The 22,486-nt window shown below is 34.2% G+C and overlaps 1 protein-coding gene across 4 annotated transcripts in view; it reads right to left on the reverse strand.

Moving 5' to 3' along the window:
* Nucleotides 1-22,486, reverse strand: part of Ptprz1 (protein tyrosine phosphatase receptor type Z1) — a 165,185-nt gene that overhangs the window by 42,124 nt on the left and 100,575 nt on the right. For all 4 annotated transcript variants that reach the window (XM_063241532.1, XM_063241528.1, XM_063241524.1 and 1 more), the window contains exons 7-11: nt 21,209-21,366; nt 20,915-21,065; nt 12,130-12,314; nt 10,721-10,847; nt 4,039-4,085 (exon numbers count right to left, since the gene is read on the reverse strand). In XM_063241532.1, the coding sequence (XP_063097602.1) occupies nt 4,039-4,085; nt 10,721-10,847; nt 12,130-12,314; nt 20,915-21,065; nt 21,209-21,366 (668 nt within the window). The remainder of the gene's footprint in view (nt 1-4,038; nt 4,086-10,720; nt 10,848-12,129; nt 12,315-20,914; nt 21,066-21,208; nt 21,367-22,486) is intronic.

Here is a 22,486-nt window from a genome sequence, read left to right on the forward strand (position 1 = left end):
ATTAGCTTTCTGGTACTATGAAATGGTAACAAAACCATTTATTTCAGAGACAAAACTAGATGGACATCAAAACATGCATTTATACACATCCAGAGTGAATCAGATTTTAAATCATTGTAAGTAATAAATTTAAGATTGAAAGGTGTATTTGGTTTTATCTTCCTTTTAGTTTTAATACTTTTAAATTTCAGGGTATTTTTTTTAAAATATGACTGTAAAGTAAGCTATTTCATTTACTGCTTCCCTTGGCATCACATTCAGAAGGCCAAACCTTTCATGCAAACTTAGGATAGCCGCTTGAAGTGCTCTGCCTAGAAGTCTTTCATCACCTAACTATCCCTTTCTCTTTCTCTCTCTCTTTTCTTTCTCCTCCTCTCTTCCCCTCCTCTCCTCTCTCTCTCTCCCTCCATCCCTTCCTCTCTCATAAATGGAATATTAAGTCTGTCTAATCACAGTTTTTGAAAACTAAATTGCCAAAGGTAAAAAGATTGCATTTTTTAAAATCCATGTAGGAATTGATTTTGTCAGTATCTTGGTACTAAAAAATTTGTTAAAACGATCACCTAGTGGATCTTCTATTTGGTCTTTTACAATCATGCCTGGTAAAAGAAGAAAAATGTATTTCTACACAATTAGTCAATAAGAAGAACCCAAATTTCAGACCACACATAGTCGAGGGAAAGTGTCTCATACACATTGACAGGTGCACTGCAAGAATCAGAAGTTTCCAACACCTGCACAGTTACTTCAGACTTCTTTGACTGGTTGTAGGGTATTTTCTTAAGCACATGTGCAGTTTGTAAGGAGTGAATCAGCTTTGCTTGAATTGGAATTTTCTAGACAAAGTTCTCATGAATTGTCAGTACTGTATTTCTCCATGGAATTTTGCATTGTCTGATACCTTGGTTCACAAGGGCAACCTGTGAGATTTCACCAAATATCTTGCTGAATAAAATTGTCCTTTCATTTGCAAATCTCAAAATTCATATAAAAGGAAATAAAAATAATTTGCCTTGGCTTTCTTTGGGTATGGCTCTGTTGATTACAGATTATTTTTGTCATAAAAGTTCTCACAAACACTTCAGTCTGCTCCAGAGGTTTTCCAGGATCAATGTTAAGCTAGCAGTATGGAGTTTCCAAACATTTCCTCATTATTGTAAATTTGTGTATTTTCCTAGCTCTCTAATGTCACTCCACATTTCTACGTTCCACTAAAACACTATTTAAATCTTCTTTTTCTCCTCTATTTCCTTATTCTTGGCAAATGGTCTTGTTTAGTCTCCAGAGAAAATGGAAGCCAACAAACAATTTTACATCTCTGCCAAACATGAAAAACATCCATATTCAAGGCCTAAAACCATTATGAGGCCAGGCTTGATGGCACATGCCTGTAATCCTAGCATTGTGGGAGGCTGAGGCAAGAGGATTACAAAATTAAAATCTAGCCTGGGGAACATAGCAGCTCATGAGAATCTGTTTTAAAATTTTTTAAAAAGGACCAGGGATATAGCTCAGTGCAAAGGCCTTGGGTTCAATTCCCAGTACCACATACACACAAAATTATCACGGACACATTCCTTATTTTCCTGAGTGTATCACGCATTACCATGCGCAGCACACAGCTTAAGCCATATTTTCATCCTATTGCAGATTCACGCTTCCAGAAAGCAATTACGGTATGAATCTTTCCTAATTTTATTTATTACTATATTTCAATAGCATGAAATATACTGGTTTCCCAAGTCAAGTTCACTAACTGCTGCTCTGGAACTATCGTTTATAATTCCTCATGTATGTGGTAGTAGCTGACTTCCTGTCCCTTGGCAGTGCCAACATATTCTGCTTGGTCTTTCAAGGAATGTGCATTGTGCATTCTCTGGGCATCATTACCACGCATGCAGCCTCGTGATGACATAGTTGGTATAAATGACTTTTCCTTCTCTTTGAGATCACAGTCTTTTTCCTGCCAGGAACTAATGGCTCTGGATTCTCCTCTGCCCTTTTGCTGTCTTCTTCCCGTGCGTACTCTCTATCTCCCCCGCTTCAAATTCCTTCTCCGAGACCTCCCTTTTGCTCTGCCAGAAGCTAGGTGGCAAGAGAGTGAATTTATTCCTAGAAGTTTCCTTACTCACTGGTTACCAAGATGTCTTTGCCCCACTACAAAGTTCCCAGCATTTGCTGTGTCACTTTCGCTACACCCCCTTTTCACATTTCGGGCTGAGGTGTAGTAACCAGCCCCTGGTGTCCCCAATGTGTACCAAGCCATTCCTTGCTGGCTTCCTGGACCCTTTCTACACAATTGCAAACAACTCATTCATTAAGTTAACCTCAGTGACACCACTTGAGTGTGGCATCTGGTACTGGTGAGACTGGGCTCGTAGGTTATTTTGTTTCCTCCTCTTCAGGAATCTTTTTTAGGTGGCCTGTAGAGAGACACAGTACTCAGATGTCTCCACTGTCTTCTCTAACAGGAAGATGTGCTTGTATTTGTGACATAAGTAATAGGAGAGACAGGAGGCAACCTGATCACCATGGTCTTTGATATTTTGGATTGGAGTGTTATTAGAAAAACAAAAATATGACACCTAACTTATGGCCTGTTTACACTAAATATGACATTTCAGATAATTTATCACACAGATAAATCTTACGCTGAACACCACATTTCAGTTTCATGTGGAAATTTCCTATCAATTAACTTTGGAATTTTAAATAACTTTTAAGTGTATGTTAAATGTCACTTTAGTGTCACTTCCATGTTCATTAACAAGAAAAATAAACAAAGAATCATGACAATGGGTGTTAAAATAAAAATAATTGATCATTCCTTGGTCCTTTTAAAAAGTCCATGTTGTGTATTTCATTTCATATGTAATTCAAACAGAATATAATTCATGAAATGGGATCAATTACTAGAACAATTTTACTCAGACTAATAACTTGAATTGATAAAACAGCATAGAAATATATTTTTCCTTCTTTTTATGTTATTCTGCTGATCATTCTGACATGTATGTATCCACATGCATGTTCTCAAGCATATGCCACACTCACAAGGATATCCTTAACTGAATTTTGTGAACTCTTGTTGACAAGTTAGACTAGTGATTTTGGTAAAATAATCTCTTGTGAGAGAACAGCCATTATAGATGTTATTGAAATAATTATACATAACCTAAGAAACATAACCTAATTGCAGTTTATTGCTGGATAATAGCATTAGTTACCACATTTTATCAACTTCTACACAACACTCAACAATAGAATTTGAATTGAAAATATAATCTCAATTATGAGATTTGGGCTTAAAATGAAATGTAAGATTCAGTAAGTAATCATTTTCTCTCTTTTTAAAAATTATGACAATGGAGCCAGGGATTTAGCTCAATGGCACAAGTGCCTGCCTAGCAAGCACAAGATTATGAGATCAATCCTCAGTACCAAACAAAACAAAACAAAAACAAAAACACAAAATACTGTAGAGATATTAAGTATTAAAATATCATTTTAGTCCTTTAGAAAAAATTGAACACTAAAAATACAGTTTATAGCTAGAGACCATAGCTATAATCATTTTTGAAGTTCATCAGTTTTTCATAATCACCATTTTTTTGTTTATATCTGAAACTGAACCCAGGGCCTTTGCATTGAGCTACTTCTCTGTCCATTTTCAAAATTTTTATTTTACAAAGGCACTAGCTAAGTGGCTATGCTGCTTAGGCTGATTTCAATCTCTGCTCTGCTTGCTTCCGCTTCCCTGAGCACTGGGATTATAGGCATATATCACCAGGCCCAGCTCCAAAACTTTTATATTTTTCTCTGTTTGCTTTTCTTATATTAGACTTTTAAATCATTTTTCAATTTCATGAGAACAGAATTATATATACCAATTATGTTACTATAAAACTTAGCAACTAGTGCTACCTTGAATATTTCAACATTAACATTTTTTAGTGTAACAGTATCTAAAATGTAAACAGTAATTTAAGAGTCTTAAATTTTAAAAATGTATAAAATCCAAATAAAGTGGAATAATACCTTGATTATTTCTTCAGCTCCAATTAATTCAGGAAAAAAGTCAAGTTCTACAAAATTAAAAGCAAAATTATTAAAATTCTTACTGAGTTCACCCTTGTGAATTTACCTTTGAATGGCAAAGGAGGGAAAACACAATTATTATTAGCTTTGAAAAATACAATCTGTCAAATTAAAATTTCAGGCTTATTACTACAGAATAATTACAATACTGTGTAACCCTTATATGCAGCCACATTCGTAACTTTGATATCCATAGTGACACCAGCCCAGTTCCTTTCCCCAACTCTACCTCACTTCTTGTTGAACCTAAGAAGACAGTGAGAATGATAATGTTGAATAAAAGAGATTAAAATAATTTTTATCAGGGTTATTTTCATCCTTAGCAGGACCGATAACAGCAAAGTTGGGAAATTCCAAGGATTTTTCTGGCAAGTTGACAGATTTATATTCTTTTCTGATCTTGTTTGTATTTTTAGGTCTTATTTTCTCATTTGATTACTGCTTCTTTAAATTTTTCTGACTGAGGATCAAATAATTCACTTACTCTTCAGATCTGGGCTCATTCTTATTTGCATCCAGAAGAATGTTATCCAGCTTGTAGCTACAGCAAGAAAGACTAAACAGACTGATTCCTGCCATCCTCCCCAGGGAAACAGCTAAGGTTGTCTATACAAATAATTCAGTAGTCAGATTCATTCAAGTCTGTTTTTCTCAACCAGTCAGAATTAACATATTTCTAACACTGGTTATCTCTATGAAACAAAATTTGTCAGTAAATATCACAGTACACTAAGAGCAGGTTCTCTCTTCTGAAAGGAATCCAGCCACCATGCCAAATTAATGAAGGCCAAAGTTGTGCGTGTTTGTGTGTGTGCATGCGCGTGTGCACACGCTCGCATGCAGGACTGGGAATTAAACTCGAAGCTTCGGCACTGAGCTGCACTCTTGGCCCTCTTCATTATTTTTTTTTTTTCTTTTTTGAGACCAGATCTTACTAAGTTTCTAAATAACCCAATGTGGGTTCTGACTTGTGATTCTACTGCCTCAGCTTCCCAGAGTTCTGTGGATACAGATTTGCACCACCATATCTGTGTCAAAGAATATTTCCTAGTCTTCATTTGAGCTGCTTGAGTCATTGGGAACATGGCAGACCAAGCTTCACCATTATTATAATTATGTCCTTTTTATACAGATGCTTTTATAAAACCTCATTCCATGTCTAAAGTTGCTTTATGCTATGTTGATACTATGTTGTGTTATGTCTTTACCTGTCCTCAAAACAAATACTTATTCAACAGAAATTTCAAGGCATAACTGAACTAACATTAAATACACCATCATATCAAGGCTTGTTTTCCAGTGCAGACTTCCTAATAAAGTTTCTGGATATATCCAAGTATAAAACCAAAGCACAATTCTATGCATGAATTCTACGCAGAATAAAAACCAAGTAAAATCTAAAAATGTATCTAGTTCCCAAGATTAAGGTAAAGTTAATTTAATTCTTGGTAAATATTTCAATATTACTTATCCTGAGCAAAGTTCTGTGCTATAAAAATGAAAATGCTTCAGTAAAAACAATAGTTTTAAAATATAATTTTCACTTTTCCTGTTAAAGCTGATCATGTATTTGAAAACTTTTATTTGAATAGTGTTTTCCCTCTTCCATTTCTGTCCTACTTGGTCCATTTCCCACCGCCTGCTTTTTATTCTCTTTATTCTTAATATTTCTAAACCACAGTGATTTCAATGGTCTCAAACCCTAGAGTCTTTGAAACCTTTAAGGAAATAAACAAATGTTGATTTAACAACGGGATGCAACTAAATTGTTATAAATAACCTTCAGTATGATTTTCTAAAAACTGTATCGAGTTCTTTCACATAAAAATCATCAAATTCATCAAGATAATTCTTATTTCTATAGAAAATAGTTAAAAATGGATCCATCTCTTTTCCTGCATCTTTACAATATTGTAATATTAATAAAAGCAAATAATTAAATACTTGTTTAGTGATACATATATTATACCATAGATTTTTTGCTGAGTCTTCAAAGAAATTTCAACAATTGCCCTTTCCTCTTAGTATGTATAAGAAAATGTTTTAAAATTTTAAATGTGTGGTGTAACTTCACCTGATTATATGTTTTAATGGGCAAGCGTAATTTTCATGTTTCATTGGAAGATCATGTAAGGTACATTTAATTATTGTATTAAGGATTGATTTTTTCAATACTCTAATGTGTTTTTGAATTGTTTTTAACCCTTTACTAGAGCATAAATTAACTGGATTGTGGTTCCTGTAAGAGAAAAGCCAATATTTTTGTCCAGTCACATCCTCTAAACAGTAACAGTGTCTTCTACGATAACTAAGTTTGCGCTTCACTGCAGTAAGAAGTAAGAAATTTTACATGGGTGTTCTTAGGATCTGGGGCTGAAATTGTGGGCCCACATCACGCTCTGAGACCCTTCCAATTCCATGGCACTGTCATGGGTGGTTAACCTGAGAGCAGGTGACTCTGTAGGGGTGTGTGTACGTTCACTTTAAAGGATCTTCTTTCTGTTCTCCAACTAGACACAGATCACTGTGATGGGCTGAAATTCTGGTGTTTCCCAGGAGAAACTGCCCTCCCCAGAATCCTCAAGTCTTTGTTGAGCTTCTTTAGAACAATTTTAAAAGATAATAATTTTGGACAACTGTTTCTATCTTCCTACAGATTCTGCAGTCATGAGCATTCAAAACTGTAGCATGTGGTTGACTGGAACCAGGTCATCATGTTGGGCTCTCTTTGGCCTGCAGTTTCCTCACAAATTACAGAACTTGTATTTTCTTTATTGACACATACATTAAAAATTATGCTGTCTTATTACATATTTTCATCAAAGTGACTCCATGAGGCTAGGAAAAAGTGAATGTGATTATAATTAACTATTGAAAATTTAAAATTCACATTTACATAATAACTGAAATAAGTTATTTACTTATTTGGAGTTTGTTTTGGGTCATGTGTAATATCAGACTGATTTAAGAAGTACTACATTAGTAAAACATTAATATTCAATAACACAAAAAAGTGACGCTGCTGTAAATTGACAAGCAAAGTTTAATCGTTTGAAGGTAATCAAGTTCACAGTGTAAAAAGCAAGAGCAATGTTGACTGCAGTTGCTTCAAATTCTGATTTTAAATGTTTTTATTACCGTGCAATAACACTAAAAGGATGGTACAGGTAGAATAAAGACAGATGAAAAATGACTTGACAAGACAACCACAAACAACTGAAAAGTACACAGACTTACGAAAATTGGGCTGATTTAATTCACCATTCACTTAAACTTAGCGTATGATTCTCAAGGTCCTGCTTAAATAATACACTCTACTTGTGCATAATCTAAATTATAGGAGAGAAATGACCACAGTTACCATGAAATATAGTCATGAAATAAATATTTCCATGGATTACTCATTGTTAATTTTCTAAAATGTCTTTCAAAAGAATATATATTCCTTCACCTCTCTCTCTCTCTCTCTCTCTATATATATATATATATATATATATATATATGTGTGTGTGTGTGTGTGTGTGTATGTATATCTTTTTTACACTGAAGAATTTAGTTTCTTAGTAAGAATTTATGTATTTATTTTGAAACAACACTAAACACACAGTGGTTTGTGGTAATGTTGTACACAGAAACAAGAATAACTAAAATGTACAAAAATAAATTAACAAAATTATCAATTTAAAAGTACAATTTAATCCAATTAATAAGTTAATGCGCTGTTTTGCCTTCACAAACATTGACTAGAATATTTGAAATCTATGCAAAAATTAGGGCAATTAAAAGTTACCTTCTTTATTTTTTAAAACAATAAACAGAATAGTATTTGTAAAACAAGTTATTCTAAATAATAAAAGAATAATTCAATGGGATACATATAGTGTTACTAAAGTAATCAACAGCATAATCAACAGGATGAAAAAGCACTAATAAAAACTATAAAATAAACAGCATTCATAAGTTTCTATAGCCACACAACTAATAACATTCACTAATTTGTTTAGGCACTAAACCTAGTTATTTCATCAAACCACAAGACAGTTTTGCTGTCAAGGCTTTTATAGTGATATATCTACCTTAAAATAATAATTACAAGAATGTAATTTCTGTACCTGCCTGCCAACAGTGAGATCCTGAGTTTGATTCCTTGTACCAAAACATATACAATTTTCATATCAAGTTGTACATATATCAGTTGAAATGCAGTCTTCAAAATGAGAAAGAATAAATTCTAAGGGAACTGATACTTCTCTTTATGAGGAATTAGAAAATCCAACACTTTTGATGAAGGAATTCTTCATAGTAACAGTTACAGAATATTCTACCTAAGTTTGTGAGGCTGGACTTTAAAGATATACTGTGTCAAAACATCAAATCAAACACCAGCTCTTTCTAAAACACATTTACTGCACACAGAATTTTTTGGGATTAAGACATCCGTGGAGATTAAGTGGTGTGTCCAAACTAGCATCTCATTATAACAATGTTCAACAGTGTCCCGATCCTTTGAAAAAATAGAAAGTAAGTTATAAATTTATTACTTTGTCAAATATGAAAATATTACTAATGATTCAAGCATATTGTCTTTTTGTCAAAACAAATTCAGTCTAAAAATCACTCAGATTGCTTTGATAGGAAGTTAACATTTGATCTGCTTTTTCATATGCAATAAAAGCTCTCTCAAAAATTAGAAGAAGTATTCAGAAAGTTGCAAATTCTGGCATAGTGACTAAAAATTAAGTATAAATAGTTTAATGTAAAAATTTTCATAAACTGTAAAATTATTTTATGTACAGAAAATATTTGTTAATTTTTATTAGTTTATATTTTTGATACTGAATATATTAATTGATACTGAATATAATTAATTAATTTGTGGCATCTTGGTCTTTTTACTTCCTTCTACCACCCATCTTCCCGCATCCCCAGATCTCTTTCTTGTTTCTGCTTCCCATTACCCTTCTTTTATTTCACTCCTTATATTATTTACATTTTGGGTTTCTTATATAAGAGAAAACATGTAACATATAATAACCTTCTGAGTCTGAGCATTAGCATTACTTCACTTAGCATTATGGAGTCATGGCGCATCTGTCATTACAGCAGCATAATTAGACAAAGATAGTAAAATTAAGCAAATATATTCAATGTAATTGAACTTAAAAAGATATAAACAAAGGAAGAGAACATATTTTGTATGCCATACATTAATCTATTCACTTATAGTACTAGCTAACCTGGTCGATCCTGTATTAGTAGTGATGTCATTCCCTGGATGTGTTGATTTAAGGCTTTGGGGACTGTTGTCATTCAGTGGAGTAGTACAATATGACATAGTTAAATCCATGATCAGTCACCTTTGATACTCACCTTTCAAAAAATTTAGAGCTTGTTAAAGCAAGAGGAAAGATGTACTCTTTTTTTTTTTTTTTTTAAATCGGTATCAGGGATCAAATTCACGACCACCTGCTTGCAAGGCAGGTGCTTATGAGGCTGAGCTAAATCGCCAGCCCCAAAAGATGTACTCTGTACTTTGGAAAGATACATATAACATTCCATAGTTTCCATACAGTCCTTATTTTAAAAGGTCAACTAGTTCAAGCAACTGTGTCATGAGAATCAATGAACACGATGTTGGGTTAAAAGTACAAACTACAACATTTAGGCAATAAAGGCAAACTGCTATGCAGCAGTTTTCTTTCTGTACATAAAATTGATCTAATAAATGTTGATTTACATTAAACTATGTAAAAATGTTAACGAGCATCCTCATGATAGGAATGACCAAAGAGTATTTTTACAGTACATACACATATATATGAATATACATGTGTATGATGTGCATGTGTATACATATATACATATATGTGTATACATACACATACTTCCATACATATGTAAATACATACTTTTATTCTATTACTTGAAATCTACTTATACTAACAAAAGGAAAACATTATGTAAACTTGAAAATTGTCAAATTTTGATGGTTAGAACTTCATTCAGTTATTGCATATGCTTGAGATCAAAATATTTTCCTGTAATACTTACAAAAAATGCATGCTAATAAAATGTAAGTATAAACAACTTTTATCTTGTCTTTGGGAAAAAGTATTGACAAATTAACTGAAGAAAAGCATCCCTGATAAAGCTATGAAATGAAGATAAAACAGTTGGATGAGTTGTTGAGAAGCTTTGCATAGGTATTTCACAGGATCTCACATGCTCTTAAGATCATATACATACTTACTACAAAGTGGTTTGGTGGCTGAAAACAGGAAATAAACACAAATGAAACCAATTCTTAATTTTCCAGAATAGCAGCTTCAATAATCACACAGGAACTTATATTTAATAATCACTGAAAACATGAACAGGCTTCCTTACTACTTTAAAAATGAAACATCAATATAAAAATAAATTTACTTGGCTTGCATTAAATTCACTGACCTAGAAATAGGTCCCATGTTTCACAAAATTACCTGGCAAACCAGACTTAAGGAAAAACGACTTTGCTATATGCTAAAACAATATAAAGTCAGAAGAAAGTGCCAGTGCATTCAGTAAGCAAAGCAGCCTTGTTTATTTAGAAGACACAAAATCATATTGAGGAAGTACTTACCAGCATCATTGGTAGGCATGTCTACTATCAGTTGGTCACTGTATTTTCCATATAAGCCATTAGTGCATATGGCTACTATTTGAAGAACGTAACTCATATTAGGTAGTAAGTTATTGAGAATAGCACCCTAAAAAAAGATATTAGTAATTATACAATGAGGTATCCCCAGAAGGCTAGTAACATACTAGACAGTTGTCCTAAAAAATTGTTTCTCATTTTGCAATGGGTTACTTTTACATTTTATCAAGGTAAGTACTTACACAGTACTGTTAACGTAAACTTCTCATGTTTGTGAATTAGGAAGATATTAATAAACAAGGTTGTTTTGGAATTATATGTAATTTAATTTTAGAAAGTTTCATTTTAAAAAGAAGTCTCCAAACTTATAAATGAGTAACACAAAACTAAAATTAACATTGTAACTAATAGATGGGAAGCAACTGAAAATAAGGATAAAAATATGAAACACTAATTTATATCTTCACCTGAAACATATATCCAAAGTAATAACAAAATTATCTTCTTTGCACAATCACAAAATGAACCATAGTTATGCAAATTCTAGTCTCCCCATATTACAATATATCTATATTCTATGTAACTGAATTAAAAGTTATCATTTTATGTGCTTTTCTCATATACTGCTAAATATAATAACAATGATAAGTTTTATTTAGACAATGGTTCCCAGGACTTGAAGGACTATAGCTGCCTAGACAGGCTCCAGTGTCATTTCACCTGCGGTGCTGTCTCCCTGGAGCCATACACAGGGAAGGTTTCGTTGATTTAAATCACACTACAGCCAACTTTCCTACCAAAGCAAAGTATAACACTAGGTGTTGAGGCGCAGAAAGAAATTGTACTTTATTTTCATTAATTGGTGTGCATGTGTACATGGGGAGGGGTGGATCATTTGATAAAAATCACCTGTCCTTCTACATTTCCAAAGCTCTGACCAGTCATCACTTCCTATCTGTTATCTACAAATCTGGTGAAATGCAGAGGATTTTTGGGTCCACTTCTCTATTTTTCCTGTCCTGAGATGACCTCATAGAGGAAACAATATGCATTATATCAGGAATTGAGTTTCTTAGCACAATTCTCCCCATAACTGTGAAATCCTAATTAGAGTTTAACTGCCTCTAAGTTCCTTTATTTGTAAAGAGAAGAACATTATATGATTTCCAGTTCATAACTTTTTTCATATGTAACTGCTCTTATAACGTTGGCAAGGTCATGATTTTCTTACAATTTTCTCTTAGCTTTTGACATAGTTTTGTCTAGTTTCTGCTCCTCATTGGAGACCTTCAGAGTCCAAAGTAACCAAGGATAACAATTTACAGTCATTTGTTAATGCCTTACCTTAAACTATAAAGTTACTATGATACAACAATTGGTCTTATAGTTACCAAGTCTTGATAGCCATCTGTCAAAAATTCACGCTTGGTTTGGTCTTCTCCCTCCAGTTGCTGATACACAACTGCGAACTTCTCAATCATGGTATCATAAACCACTCGAGGTCTTTCCCATGTAACAAGAAGGCTGGTGTAATTTTCTGGATCAGCCTGCACATTTTCTGGTTCTGAACTACAAACTGCAGAGAGAAAGACAGAGAGAAACAGAGAGATACAGAGACAGAGAGAAGGAGGGAAGGAAGGAGGGAGGGATGGAGGGAGAGAGAGAGAGACTTATTGACACAATCACTGGCTCAAGGACTTTACTAAGTAAAACACACTGCACAATTTGTTTCTGTTTTTTATTTCAATGTAAGGTAAAAAGTTATGCAAGTTATACTTTTGCATTAAGGAGGTTTTGTTCATGTCATTTTCTGTATCTCAAATTTTAGTAGTCATCTTTTTATAACAAAATACCTGTGGCAGGTGATTTTACAAAGAAAAGTAGGCTTATTTGGCTTCCAGTTTTGAAGGCTGGAAGTCCAAATCCCACATTGCAGTCTCTGCCAAGAACCCACTTGGTTGCATCACTTCATGGCAAAGTAGGTATATGTCTCCGTGTCTGTGTGAAATTCTTTTCCAACCTTATAAAGTCGCCAGTACTCAATCATGGGAGCTGCATGACCTAATCTAATTATATCTCCAAAGGTGTCACCTCTAAACATCACAGATTATTTCCACCCTCTTAGTACCATTAGCATAAGACCCCACAGGTTAAATACCTGCATCAGGATAGGAGGAAATGCCATGGCAAAATACTCTCCATCCCTGTTTTTTTCTGTGTCCAAGCCCTCATTTCCACTTGGAAAATGTTTGTCAAATGTTACCTGGCCTCTCTATTTCATGTTCTCTGATCTCTACTGAAGTGATCTGTATTCACTCATCCATTTTACCAGTATTATCGCATTTCACTTGCTCATACTACTTTTACCTGGTATCTTGCTCCTCTACTAGATTACAAACTTAAGAATGACAGATTGCCTAGAACATGATCTTGAATATATCTGGCCCACAAGTTCTTTTTTTTGTACCAAGAATCAAACTCATGACCTTGCGCACACCAAGAAAGTGCTTCAATCACTGAGCTAAATCTCCAGCCCTACAAGTTCATTTTTAAAAAACAAATAAGAAACGGTATCCTCATGCTCACCATGTCTTTGTCATTTCAGTACCTAACACATATACTTAACATAGGACTAGGTCAATATGGTCTATTATTGGGTATTTTGTTAGTAGAGAATTTTTGAAATAATTAACAATTTCCAATCTCAGGCATCTACACAACAACTAAAACTATCATTTTCATATTTTTCATAACTGCTGACCAAAAAACCTCGTTTTGACATAAATAACAGATTAAGTAATTGATTTCAGGGAATTGGAAAGTTTGTCTCATCTCACAAAAAAAATGTGAAAAGTCATTCAGAGACTTTGTAACACGAATTTGAATTCATGCTGGGAATTAGGCCAAAAACATAACCCCACCATAAAGAATTCCCTGGTACCTGCTAAAAAGCCTTCATAATGCTATTGTTTAAACCAGTGTGGAGGACAATAGTTATGAGATTGCTTTCATACTGTTAATGAAGCAAACTGACTAATGTAATCTTTCACAGGTCAGAGATATTTGCAAAGCAGAGGAAAAGATCTCTTAGGACAGTTTAATTAATAAATTCACAGAATGTGGGCTTTATTTTCAGGGGACACCTAGAGTTACAAAGCCAGTAGATGGGAGTGGAGATGACTTAGTTTTGACCAGTTATTATGGATACCAAACCCATAAGGATTCAAGGAAGACACGCCAGCAACTGCATTATAATGTGACCAAAAGGCTTTTTGCCTCTGCCAGACTGTAGTTCATCTCATGAACACAGGAGGGCACTCACAAATAACAATTGGCTGAATAAATCAAAGCTTAAATTTCATGTGTAGTAATCAGTACTTGCAATTTAGGATACATACTCTATGATGGAGATGATATATGAGTGATTCATCAAATATATGTAGTATATATTTGATATCCAATATCTAATATATACTATATATTTATTACATGGATATCTATAATACTAGCAGAATTTTTCACTGCAAACTCATAAAGTTATTTTTTTAATTTAAGATGAGGTTACAGGGAGCTGTTCTTTTGGGAATAAGGCAGTTTTTTCATTGTCAAAAAACAATTCAGACAAAATGTCTTCTAAGTACCTCATGTTAAGCTACCTTGTGACACTTCCGTTTATGCCCACTGGATGGCAGAAGACCATAGGGACACCTTCAAAAAGAGCTATTCACACAGACTATCATTACAGACACAGGATTGCCTTCTGCTCACCTCTAGTGAGTCCTAGATCCATTTTTAGATGGCGAAAAATGAACCTGGACAATGTAATTTGTAAACTTTTTCCTCCTAATCAACTCTACTTTTAAAGAATGACCTAAAGTGAATTGTATTCAAGATGAAAATATTTAAAAATCCATTAGCTTTATACATATACACAAAACAAAAATCTCTTAAGATATAAAAAATATTAACTGAGAAATGTCTAAGGCCTACTCTCTAAATAGCTCAAATTAATTTGGTTGAATATCTATGTTTATCAGATCTTATAATATATACATAATAGTAGCAATTAGAAAATGTTTCAAATTTTAAGAATTTTCCTGTTCTTTGCCAATTAATTTCATTTCTTGCTTTCTTCAAGAGTTTCTTGGTTATTGCTTAATCTTATATACTCATATTTTATTATTAATTTATTTGTAAATCATTTCTTTTGTTCAGTAATATGTCATAAATGTTCAGATAAGTCTTACTGTTTCCTTATTGAAACAGAATTTTATGTGGGAAGACATATGTACTTTAGAATGATTAGAAAACCCTCTACTTTTGGCCTTGTCAAAAGTTTTTCCTATAAAACTAATCTTTTAAATAACAATCCAATATATTCTACTTCCTAGCTGGTATCCAAATATAAATCTGGGTAATGACCAGTAGAGAAGTGATTAATATACACAAATATTTTCATGTTTTCCTTTACTTCCTATTGAAATAGACTTAATCATTTTATTAAAATTATGTAAATTATGCATAGCACATTATCTGAATTAGAAACCAAGGAAGGTTTCCAGATCAATATGTATTTAGATGCAGAGTACAAATTACCATAGAATAAGATAGTAACAAAAATATGGCGAGTTTCATTTCTTCTTCAGGACTGTATTTCACATTCCAATTTCCCTTCCAAATCTCTGTGTGATCTAGGTCATAGTTCATTTTCCAGGGAACCCTGGCCAGGGAGAACCAGGTTCCTGCAGGCCACTGACTTTGACACATTCCAGGGCCCATGTCAAGCCACACAGAGTGTAAGAACACGTTGCAGTCCTAAGTACACACAAAAGAGCCTTCCTACAAAGTTGTTCCTCATTAGAGAGCTATAAACGTTCTGGCTTTAAAACATTTTCAACATTCCACTGTCTTCTGCTTGCTGGGCACCTTTACTTACTTTGTGTCAGGCACTCCTTGACAGAGAAAGCCAAAGGTGCTGTTCTTGCCTTTAGGAAGCTCATTTCTGCTTTATAACTTCTAAAGTTAGTAAGCCTAAGATATAATGAATGTCTTTAGCTTCCAAATCCCGAATTCATTTCATTGAGAAATGAATAATAAACTGGAAAAAAATTTGCTACTTACATCAAAATTAATTAGTGCTTGTCAACATTAAACATATTTCTCACTCAAAATTGTAAAAGTATTATAAACTTTTAGCGGGCATAAAGTACCATGCTTATCATTTATCCTCTTGTTATTTGCATGAAGAATACCTAGTACATAGGAATTCATATACTTTTTGGAACAAGTACCAAAAGATTAAGAACTGCCATGAAGAAAAAAGGGGAAAATAGAGGAAACAGAAAGAAGAAAAAGATAGGAAAAAAAAATCATGAATTTCTTAGCTGGGACAAATCTGTCTGTTCATCAGGAAAGATGACACAGATGGCCAGGCAGATACGAGTGCCCTTTGCCTCTCTCGCTCTGATCTGCCTCCAGAGACGGGGTGCAGCCTGAGCTCCCTCTATTATGACCAAAAATGTGGATTGACAGGAAGAGACAGGGAGGCGGCTCGGCTCTGGGGAGTGGCAGAGAAAGTATCATAATTACCTGAGACTACGCTGCATTTGACTCAGCTATTTCCCACTCATTTGCAGTTCATAACTGGTGAGCAAACACAACTCAGTACAAAAGTACTGCATGACTGTGTCCTCCAAGATCCACCACATCCTTATTTGAGGCTTATAAGCTTCATTTACGATAATATTAAGATAAGTAATTTGATATCCACTCTCAGAGAAGCTTAAAGACTCATAGGCCCAGAAGACAAGCATACAAGGGTATGGCTTCTTCTCAGGAGTGTTGGAGCTTAGTAAAGCTAATTTAAACACTGACACACGTGTTAGACACAATGATTGGGAAAGCTCTATTACTGGGTAGTACTTCTGAATAATTAAGCTTTCAAATTCTACCTACTTCACCATCTTCTCCCAGGACAGGCTAACTTAAGTGAGCTCCAGCTCACTTTAACCTAACAACAAACCTATAACACGACCATTGTGAACTTTCCCATTTTATAGGTGAAGAAACTGAGGATTAGAGATTTAATATTTTATATTGGTAGGTACTGATTACGAACTTGGTTTGACAGTACAAGCATATCAAGCTTTAAAGCCCAAGTTTCCTTTCTGCCACGCTTCAACAGGCTGCTGCTCTTTATGGGGCACCTGATAAATAGGTCGAGGGCAGTGTGAAAGCACATCGTGTGTGAAAGGCGGGGGGGGCGAAGCTGCATTTCACCCGCTCCGCACTCTGATCATGTGTTAGTCACGCACAGTGCTCATGAACCTAAAAGACAGCTTCTCCTCACTGTCTCAGCACGGCTCTATTAAAGTCTGTGATTCTCAGAAGTGACGATGTCGTTCTGTGATGCAAAAAAGAAACAGCTTTCTATAAGATGCTAACTCTAGAAAATGGACAGTAGGAGACTGATGCACTGGGGTGAAATACGTATTTATTCAAAAACATTAAGGCATGCTGTGAATACAAAAATGAATAAGGGTCTGGTCTCTAGCCTCATTGTGTGATATAGAAATATGGACTTCGAATGGTAATTATTTGAAGCACACATAAAATGTAATTTTCAAAATGCTTAATGTTTCCCTATGACTCATCCAACTGACATAATCTGTGGTCTAATACATGAATTTCATTGCAAATCCAAAATTTAAGTGCTTAAGCTTTAAAAAATTATAAATAAACATTCAAATCTGTGTAAACATAAAAAAATAGTGTTCTTTAAAACCTCCAACCTCACTGGAGCAGGGAAGTGTGTCTTGGCCAAAGGCGGACTGTTTAATTGCAGACTTTCGGGACTGGGGATGGGCAGATAAGGTATTATGACTCGGCAGAGCTAATTCTCCCACCTTGGAAAGATGAGAAGATGGAGCTAGAAGATGGCAGCTTTTGACAGTCTGCCAGAATTGTCACAGCAAGTGCAGAAGGATCTAAGAGCATGAGGCCTAGCATTGAAGAATGGAGAAGGGATATACTTCTGCTTATGCAGTTTGAGAATAAGAATGATGATCATTAGGAACAAAAACTTCAATGAAAACTAGAATTAAAGCTTTTGAACCCTCATTTATCTTAAGGGCATACAATATAAAGAAGTAACACTGAGCAATATTTTCTAAATTGTATGCAGCTGTTTCAGTGACAGGCTGAGCTTTGTAGGCTCTCCTTTCTCCTGCTCCCCATAAATCTTGAGTCAAAATACAATTAACTCAAAGTGGACTTTCTTGAAGAAGCTGGGGAAACACTGTGTCTAGGAACAGACACACAGCCAACAGCCTGGGGACAAATACTTTTACTGTAAAACTTATTTAATTTTTTTTTCATTTGTAAGTCCCTCCCATTTAATGAGTGAATTTATTTTGAATAGCTTTTCTCCCTAGTTGGTTAGGCCACTTTAATTATTCTGGTAATAAACCAAAGATAAATAGGTGATAAATTATTATTACCCTGACAGTTATAACAGTGTTGCTGCAGGGATATGAAGTTCTGTGACAACTTAGACATGTGGTGTATGAGAATAAGATCGATTGCCATGAGCTCCTCTCCACAAAACTGCTTTCCTTCCTTTATGGGGCCCATCGCACATTTATATAACTTGAAAGACCAAGGAGTTTAGAAAATTGTTTCTCTGTTTGACCTTATGATAAACAATTATTTTTATCTTACAAGAAATGAAGAGTCAAAAAAACTATTTTAAACTTCATGTCTTTACAGTTGTTAGCTTTTATTATAAAATAATGTAAGCTGAAAGTATGTTTCTTTATAAAATACAATGGGGTGAACATAGAAGACTTTAAAATCAGGGACAGATGGGTTCAAATATTGACTCTGCCCCCTTCAGGTTGTGTAAACAGGGACAAGTCCTTAACATTAGCTCCCAAACAATAAAATGAAAAATATGAGCCTCGTTTCATGAAATCAGTAACGTGATAAGTGAAATACTCTATGGTTCCATGTCTAGTAAAATCATAGAAAACACAGCAGCTGTTACAGTTTTGCCATTACTATTACTTCTTTGAGCCGTTAACACTTACCTATGAAAACAACAATTCATGCTAACCCAGCACTATAAATTTACAAATTGAAAAGCACAGTGAGCACCCATCAAGCATAAAATGATATATTTTTATTACAGAAAAGGGATTATTTCAGATAGTTAGTGAATATTCAGTGAATGAGGCTTTATTTTAGCTCAGAAACAGAAGTAGACAGATAAAAGATAGTGACTCCCTTCATGGGGCTCAGTCTGGTTGGGGAGAAAAATACACAGGCAGCTACCATGGTACAACTACCACGAAGTTCAGATGCAGAGTATACGAGAGTCCCTGAGCATGTCAGAGAAGCATATGAGTATTATTCATCTTGTACTCTGCATAACTGGTGTCTACTTAAACGTAATCTTTATGCCAGAGTGAGACAGGAGAGGGTGGCAGGGTAGGGTCTTCCTGTGGAAACATGCCATGCAGAGAGCAGGGAAGAACATGCCACTAACACCAAACAGCTTTTTTTGTTGTTGTTGAGACAGGGTCTTGCTATATAGTTCGGGCTCACAATGCAGCCTAAGCTCACTTTGAAACTTATAGCAATCCTCCTTCTTGGTCTCCTGAGTACTGCGATTACAGATGTGGACCACCACATCTGGCAGAAGCAGCATTTTAAATGAAACCTGATGGGACACATCTTTTCATCCTTAAAGAGTCTCATGGAGCTAAGATGCTTGGGGAGGAGTACATTTTAAACTAATAGGCACCAAGCAGGACCCACCATGCAATGACAAGTAGTTTTGATGTTTATTTTACAAGAAATGAAGAGTCAAAAAAAAAAAGAGGGAGAATAGAGAAAGAAAAGAAAAGAGGAAGAAAGAAAAATGAGTTTTAATAAAATACAACTGATGGACGGACATAACAAAAGAGAATCCTATTTGTTTATTTTGTTATTTGGCCTACCATATTTTGGAGGAAGTGATTAAATTTATTTTCTTTTTTGTAATCAGTAGTCTATTATTCTCCAGACAGGATATTACAGTCATTAGTATTGAGGGTACAAGTATGGGTTTTCTCAATTTGGGGCAATTTAACTTGAAATAATGTCACATTAAATGTGGTTATTCATCATTGTCATTTTTATCACTATTTTTGTCAAAGGACAAACAATTCTCTTATGTATTACATTAAAACAATACAAGTATGTAGTTTTAATGCCTCATCTTCAAAAGAGGTTGGTTATTAAATTAACATTATACATGGCAAAATATGCAGTGCAGGACTATCATCAAAGAAGACCATCTACTTGGATCAGCTTTCAGTCCTAGAACAAAGGCCCCAGCAAGTGGAGCTTTCATGAGCCACACAACATCAGGATAAAGAGAAAATGGTGAGGTGGCAGCATGTGACTGTGTCCTTTGGACATTTCTGAAATGTGTTCTGAGTGCTGTGTCAGCTCCGAAAGACTGAGAGGATGCTCCAGAGACTCCACCTCAGTCTGTCTCATCAACTTCAGCTGTGTCTGACAAAGACAAATTTCTTTCCTTCCAAAGGAAGAAACTGGGAGGAAGACTCACTTTGATTCATTAATAATTCAGTGCATTCATTTTCAGCACATTTTAGGTTCTAAGCTTTTTCCTGGGAGCTAGCAACACAAAGATGAGCAAATTAAAATCCAAATCACACATCAAGACTCAGCTCCAAGGTGGTTGTCCCATGGAGGTCCCCTCTGCCACCCAATCAGAAGTGCTCTTCCCAAATTCTGAACACCCTGGCATCTTCTCTGCTCTCTTACAGCTTTTAGGCCAGGAGGATGCTGTGAATTTGGAGAGGTACATGTGGCTTTGCTGTTTATTACTCTATATGTTGGAAAAATCACTTTCCTTTTTAAAAAATCTATTTTTCTCATCTGTAAGAAGGGGTTATTCATACAAGGAGGAAAGTTTTTTTTTTCTTCACATTGGAATATGGTAATGATAGATGGTAGACATGGTAATTGAGATTGAAAAAGGTTAAAGAACTTACCTACAGCTTGAAAGTCAAAATATTTCCTGAACTCTAAGTTCTGTGTATTTTCCATCATACAAAAATTGTCATATTCAATGAATCTGTAAGACTTGTAGAAAAGTTATATACATACCTGCTTCATGAATCTCTTCTTTTCCAGTGTATGAGGAAAACACTTGCCTGGAGAATTTGTATTGTTGTTCTCGAAAATTATTTTGTAAGTAGTCCATCAACATGACATAACCAGACTGCTGCATTGTAAGAACTTCACAGAACACAGACAACTGAAAAGAAAATCAAATAATTTACATGCTTGTTTTGAAGGCATCTGCAAATGCTTTAAAACAGAAACCCTATAAATAAAGCTAGAAAATTATTTTTTTTAAATTGATTCAAATACTTCACTTATGTGAATTTCCAAGATTACCTGGCTTTCAGAGATGCTAACTGTGTCTTTAAAAACTATCCATTCAACGGTGTCTGTGCAAGGAGGAGACGTCAATGAGCCATTGTAAATGTAATACTTGTCAGTAGAGTTTGGCAGAAGGTTCAGCAAAACGAATGGATCTAAGGCAGCCTGTTTCCCTACAAAGTAATAACATATATGTATATATATATATATATATATCTCAGCTGGAATCCCAAAACTGAAACTGTGCTATTCAAAGAGTATAAAATAGAGATACATGCTTTCTTATATATTTAACAGCACTGAAATTTTAGGAACATTCTAGGTTATATATAAAAATGTTTATAATCTTGGCATACCCCAAATTACTTTAAATATATCACTATATAATATTACATGCTTTATCTTTGCAGCACAATGCTTAAGAGAATATTTTACACCATAAAAACATATTTAGAAATCATAGGATTATCTCAATAGTTATAGTTAATCTTACATAAAATTCAAGTCTAGTTCATGAAAAACAAAAAACCTTATTGTGGTAAAGATTATCTTCAAAAACCTAAAATTAATATCATATTTAAGGATAATTTATTGAAAAATTTTTCCTCTAAATATAAAAAATGCAACAAAGAAGTGCTGCTATTACAACTTGTATTTAACACTGAATTGTAGGACCAGGCCAATGTAATTATATAAGCAAAAGAAAGAAAACTCATAAGGATTATATAGGACTAAATTACAACATGACAATTTGCAAATAACAAGGCTACATGAAGAAACTACTGAAAAAGAATTTACAGATCATTAGAATTATCAAGTAAATCTAGCAAAGTCATTGCATGTACAACCAATATACAAAACTCAATTGCATTTTAATGTACCAGTACAAAAGAACAGAAAAGGAAATACAAAGTAATTTAACATAAAATGACAACAAAATATCAAATACTTAAAAGTACATAGAATAAATGTTGTTAAAATATTTATTTTGAAAATATTTCAGCTAAATGAAAGTTTAAGCAGGTGAGAAATATCATATTCATGCATTTGAAGAGTTAGTGTAGTGGAAGGGATTGGTTTTCCCCAAATTAACTTCTGATTATAATAACATTCTAACCAAACTCTAAAAGGGCACTTGTGTTATTGTTGTTGTTTGTGTGTTTGTGTGTGTGTAGTCGACATGGTGATTGTAAATTTTAAATGGAAATGCAAGGAAAATTAGGAAAATTTTTATTACCAGATAAGATCCACCAGGCAAAGCATGCAAATCACAATAGTGAGTTGTTTGTGCAA

This window comes from Cavia porcellus, unplaced genomic scaffold, assembly GCF_034190915.1.
Source record: "Cavia porcellus strain 051 isolate PalLab524CR breed Dunkin Hartley unplaced genomic scaffold, mCavPor4.1 scaffold_2, whole genome shotgun sequence".
Taxonomy (NCBI): Eukaryota; Metazoa; Chordata; class Mammalia; order Rodentia; family Caviidae; genus Cavia; species Cavia porcellus.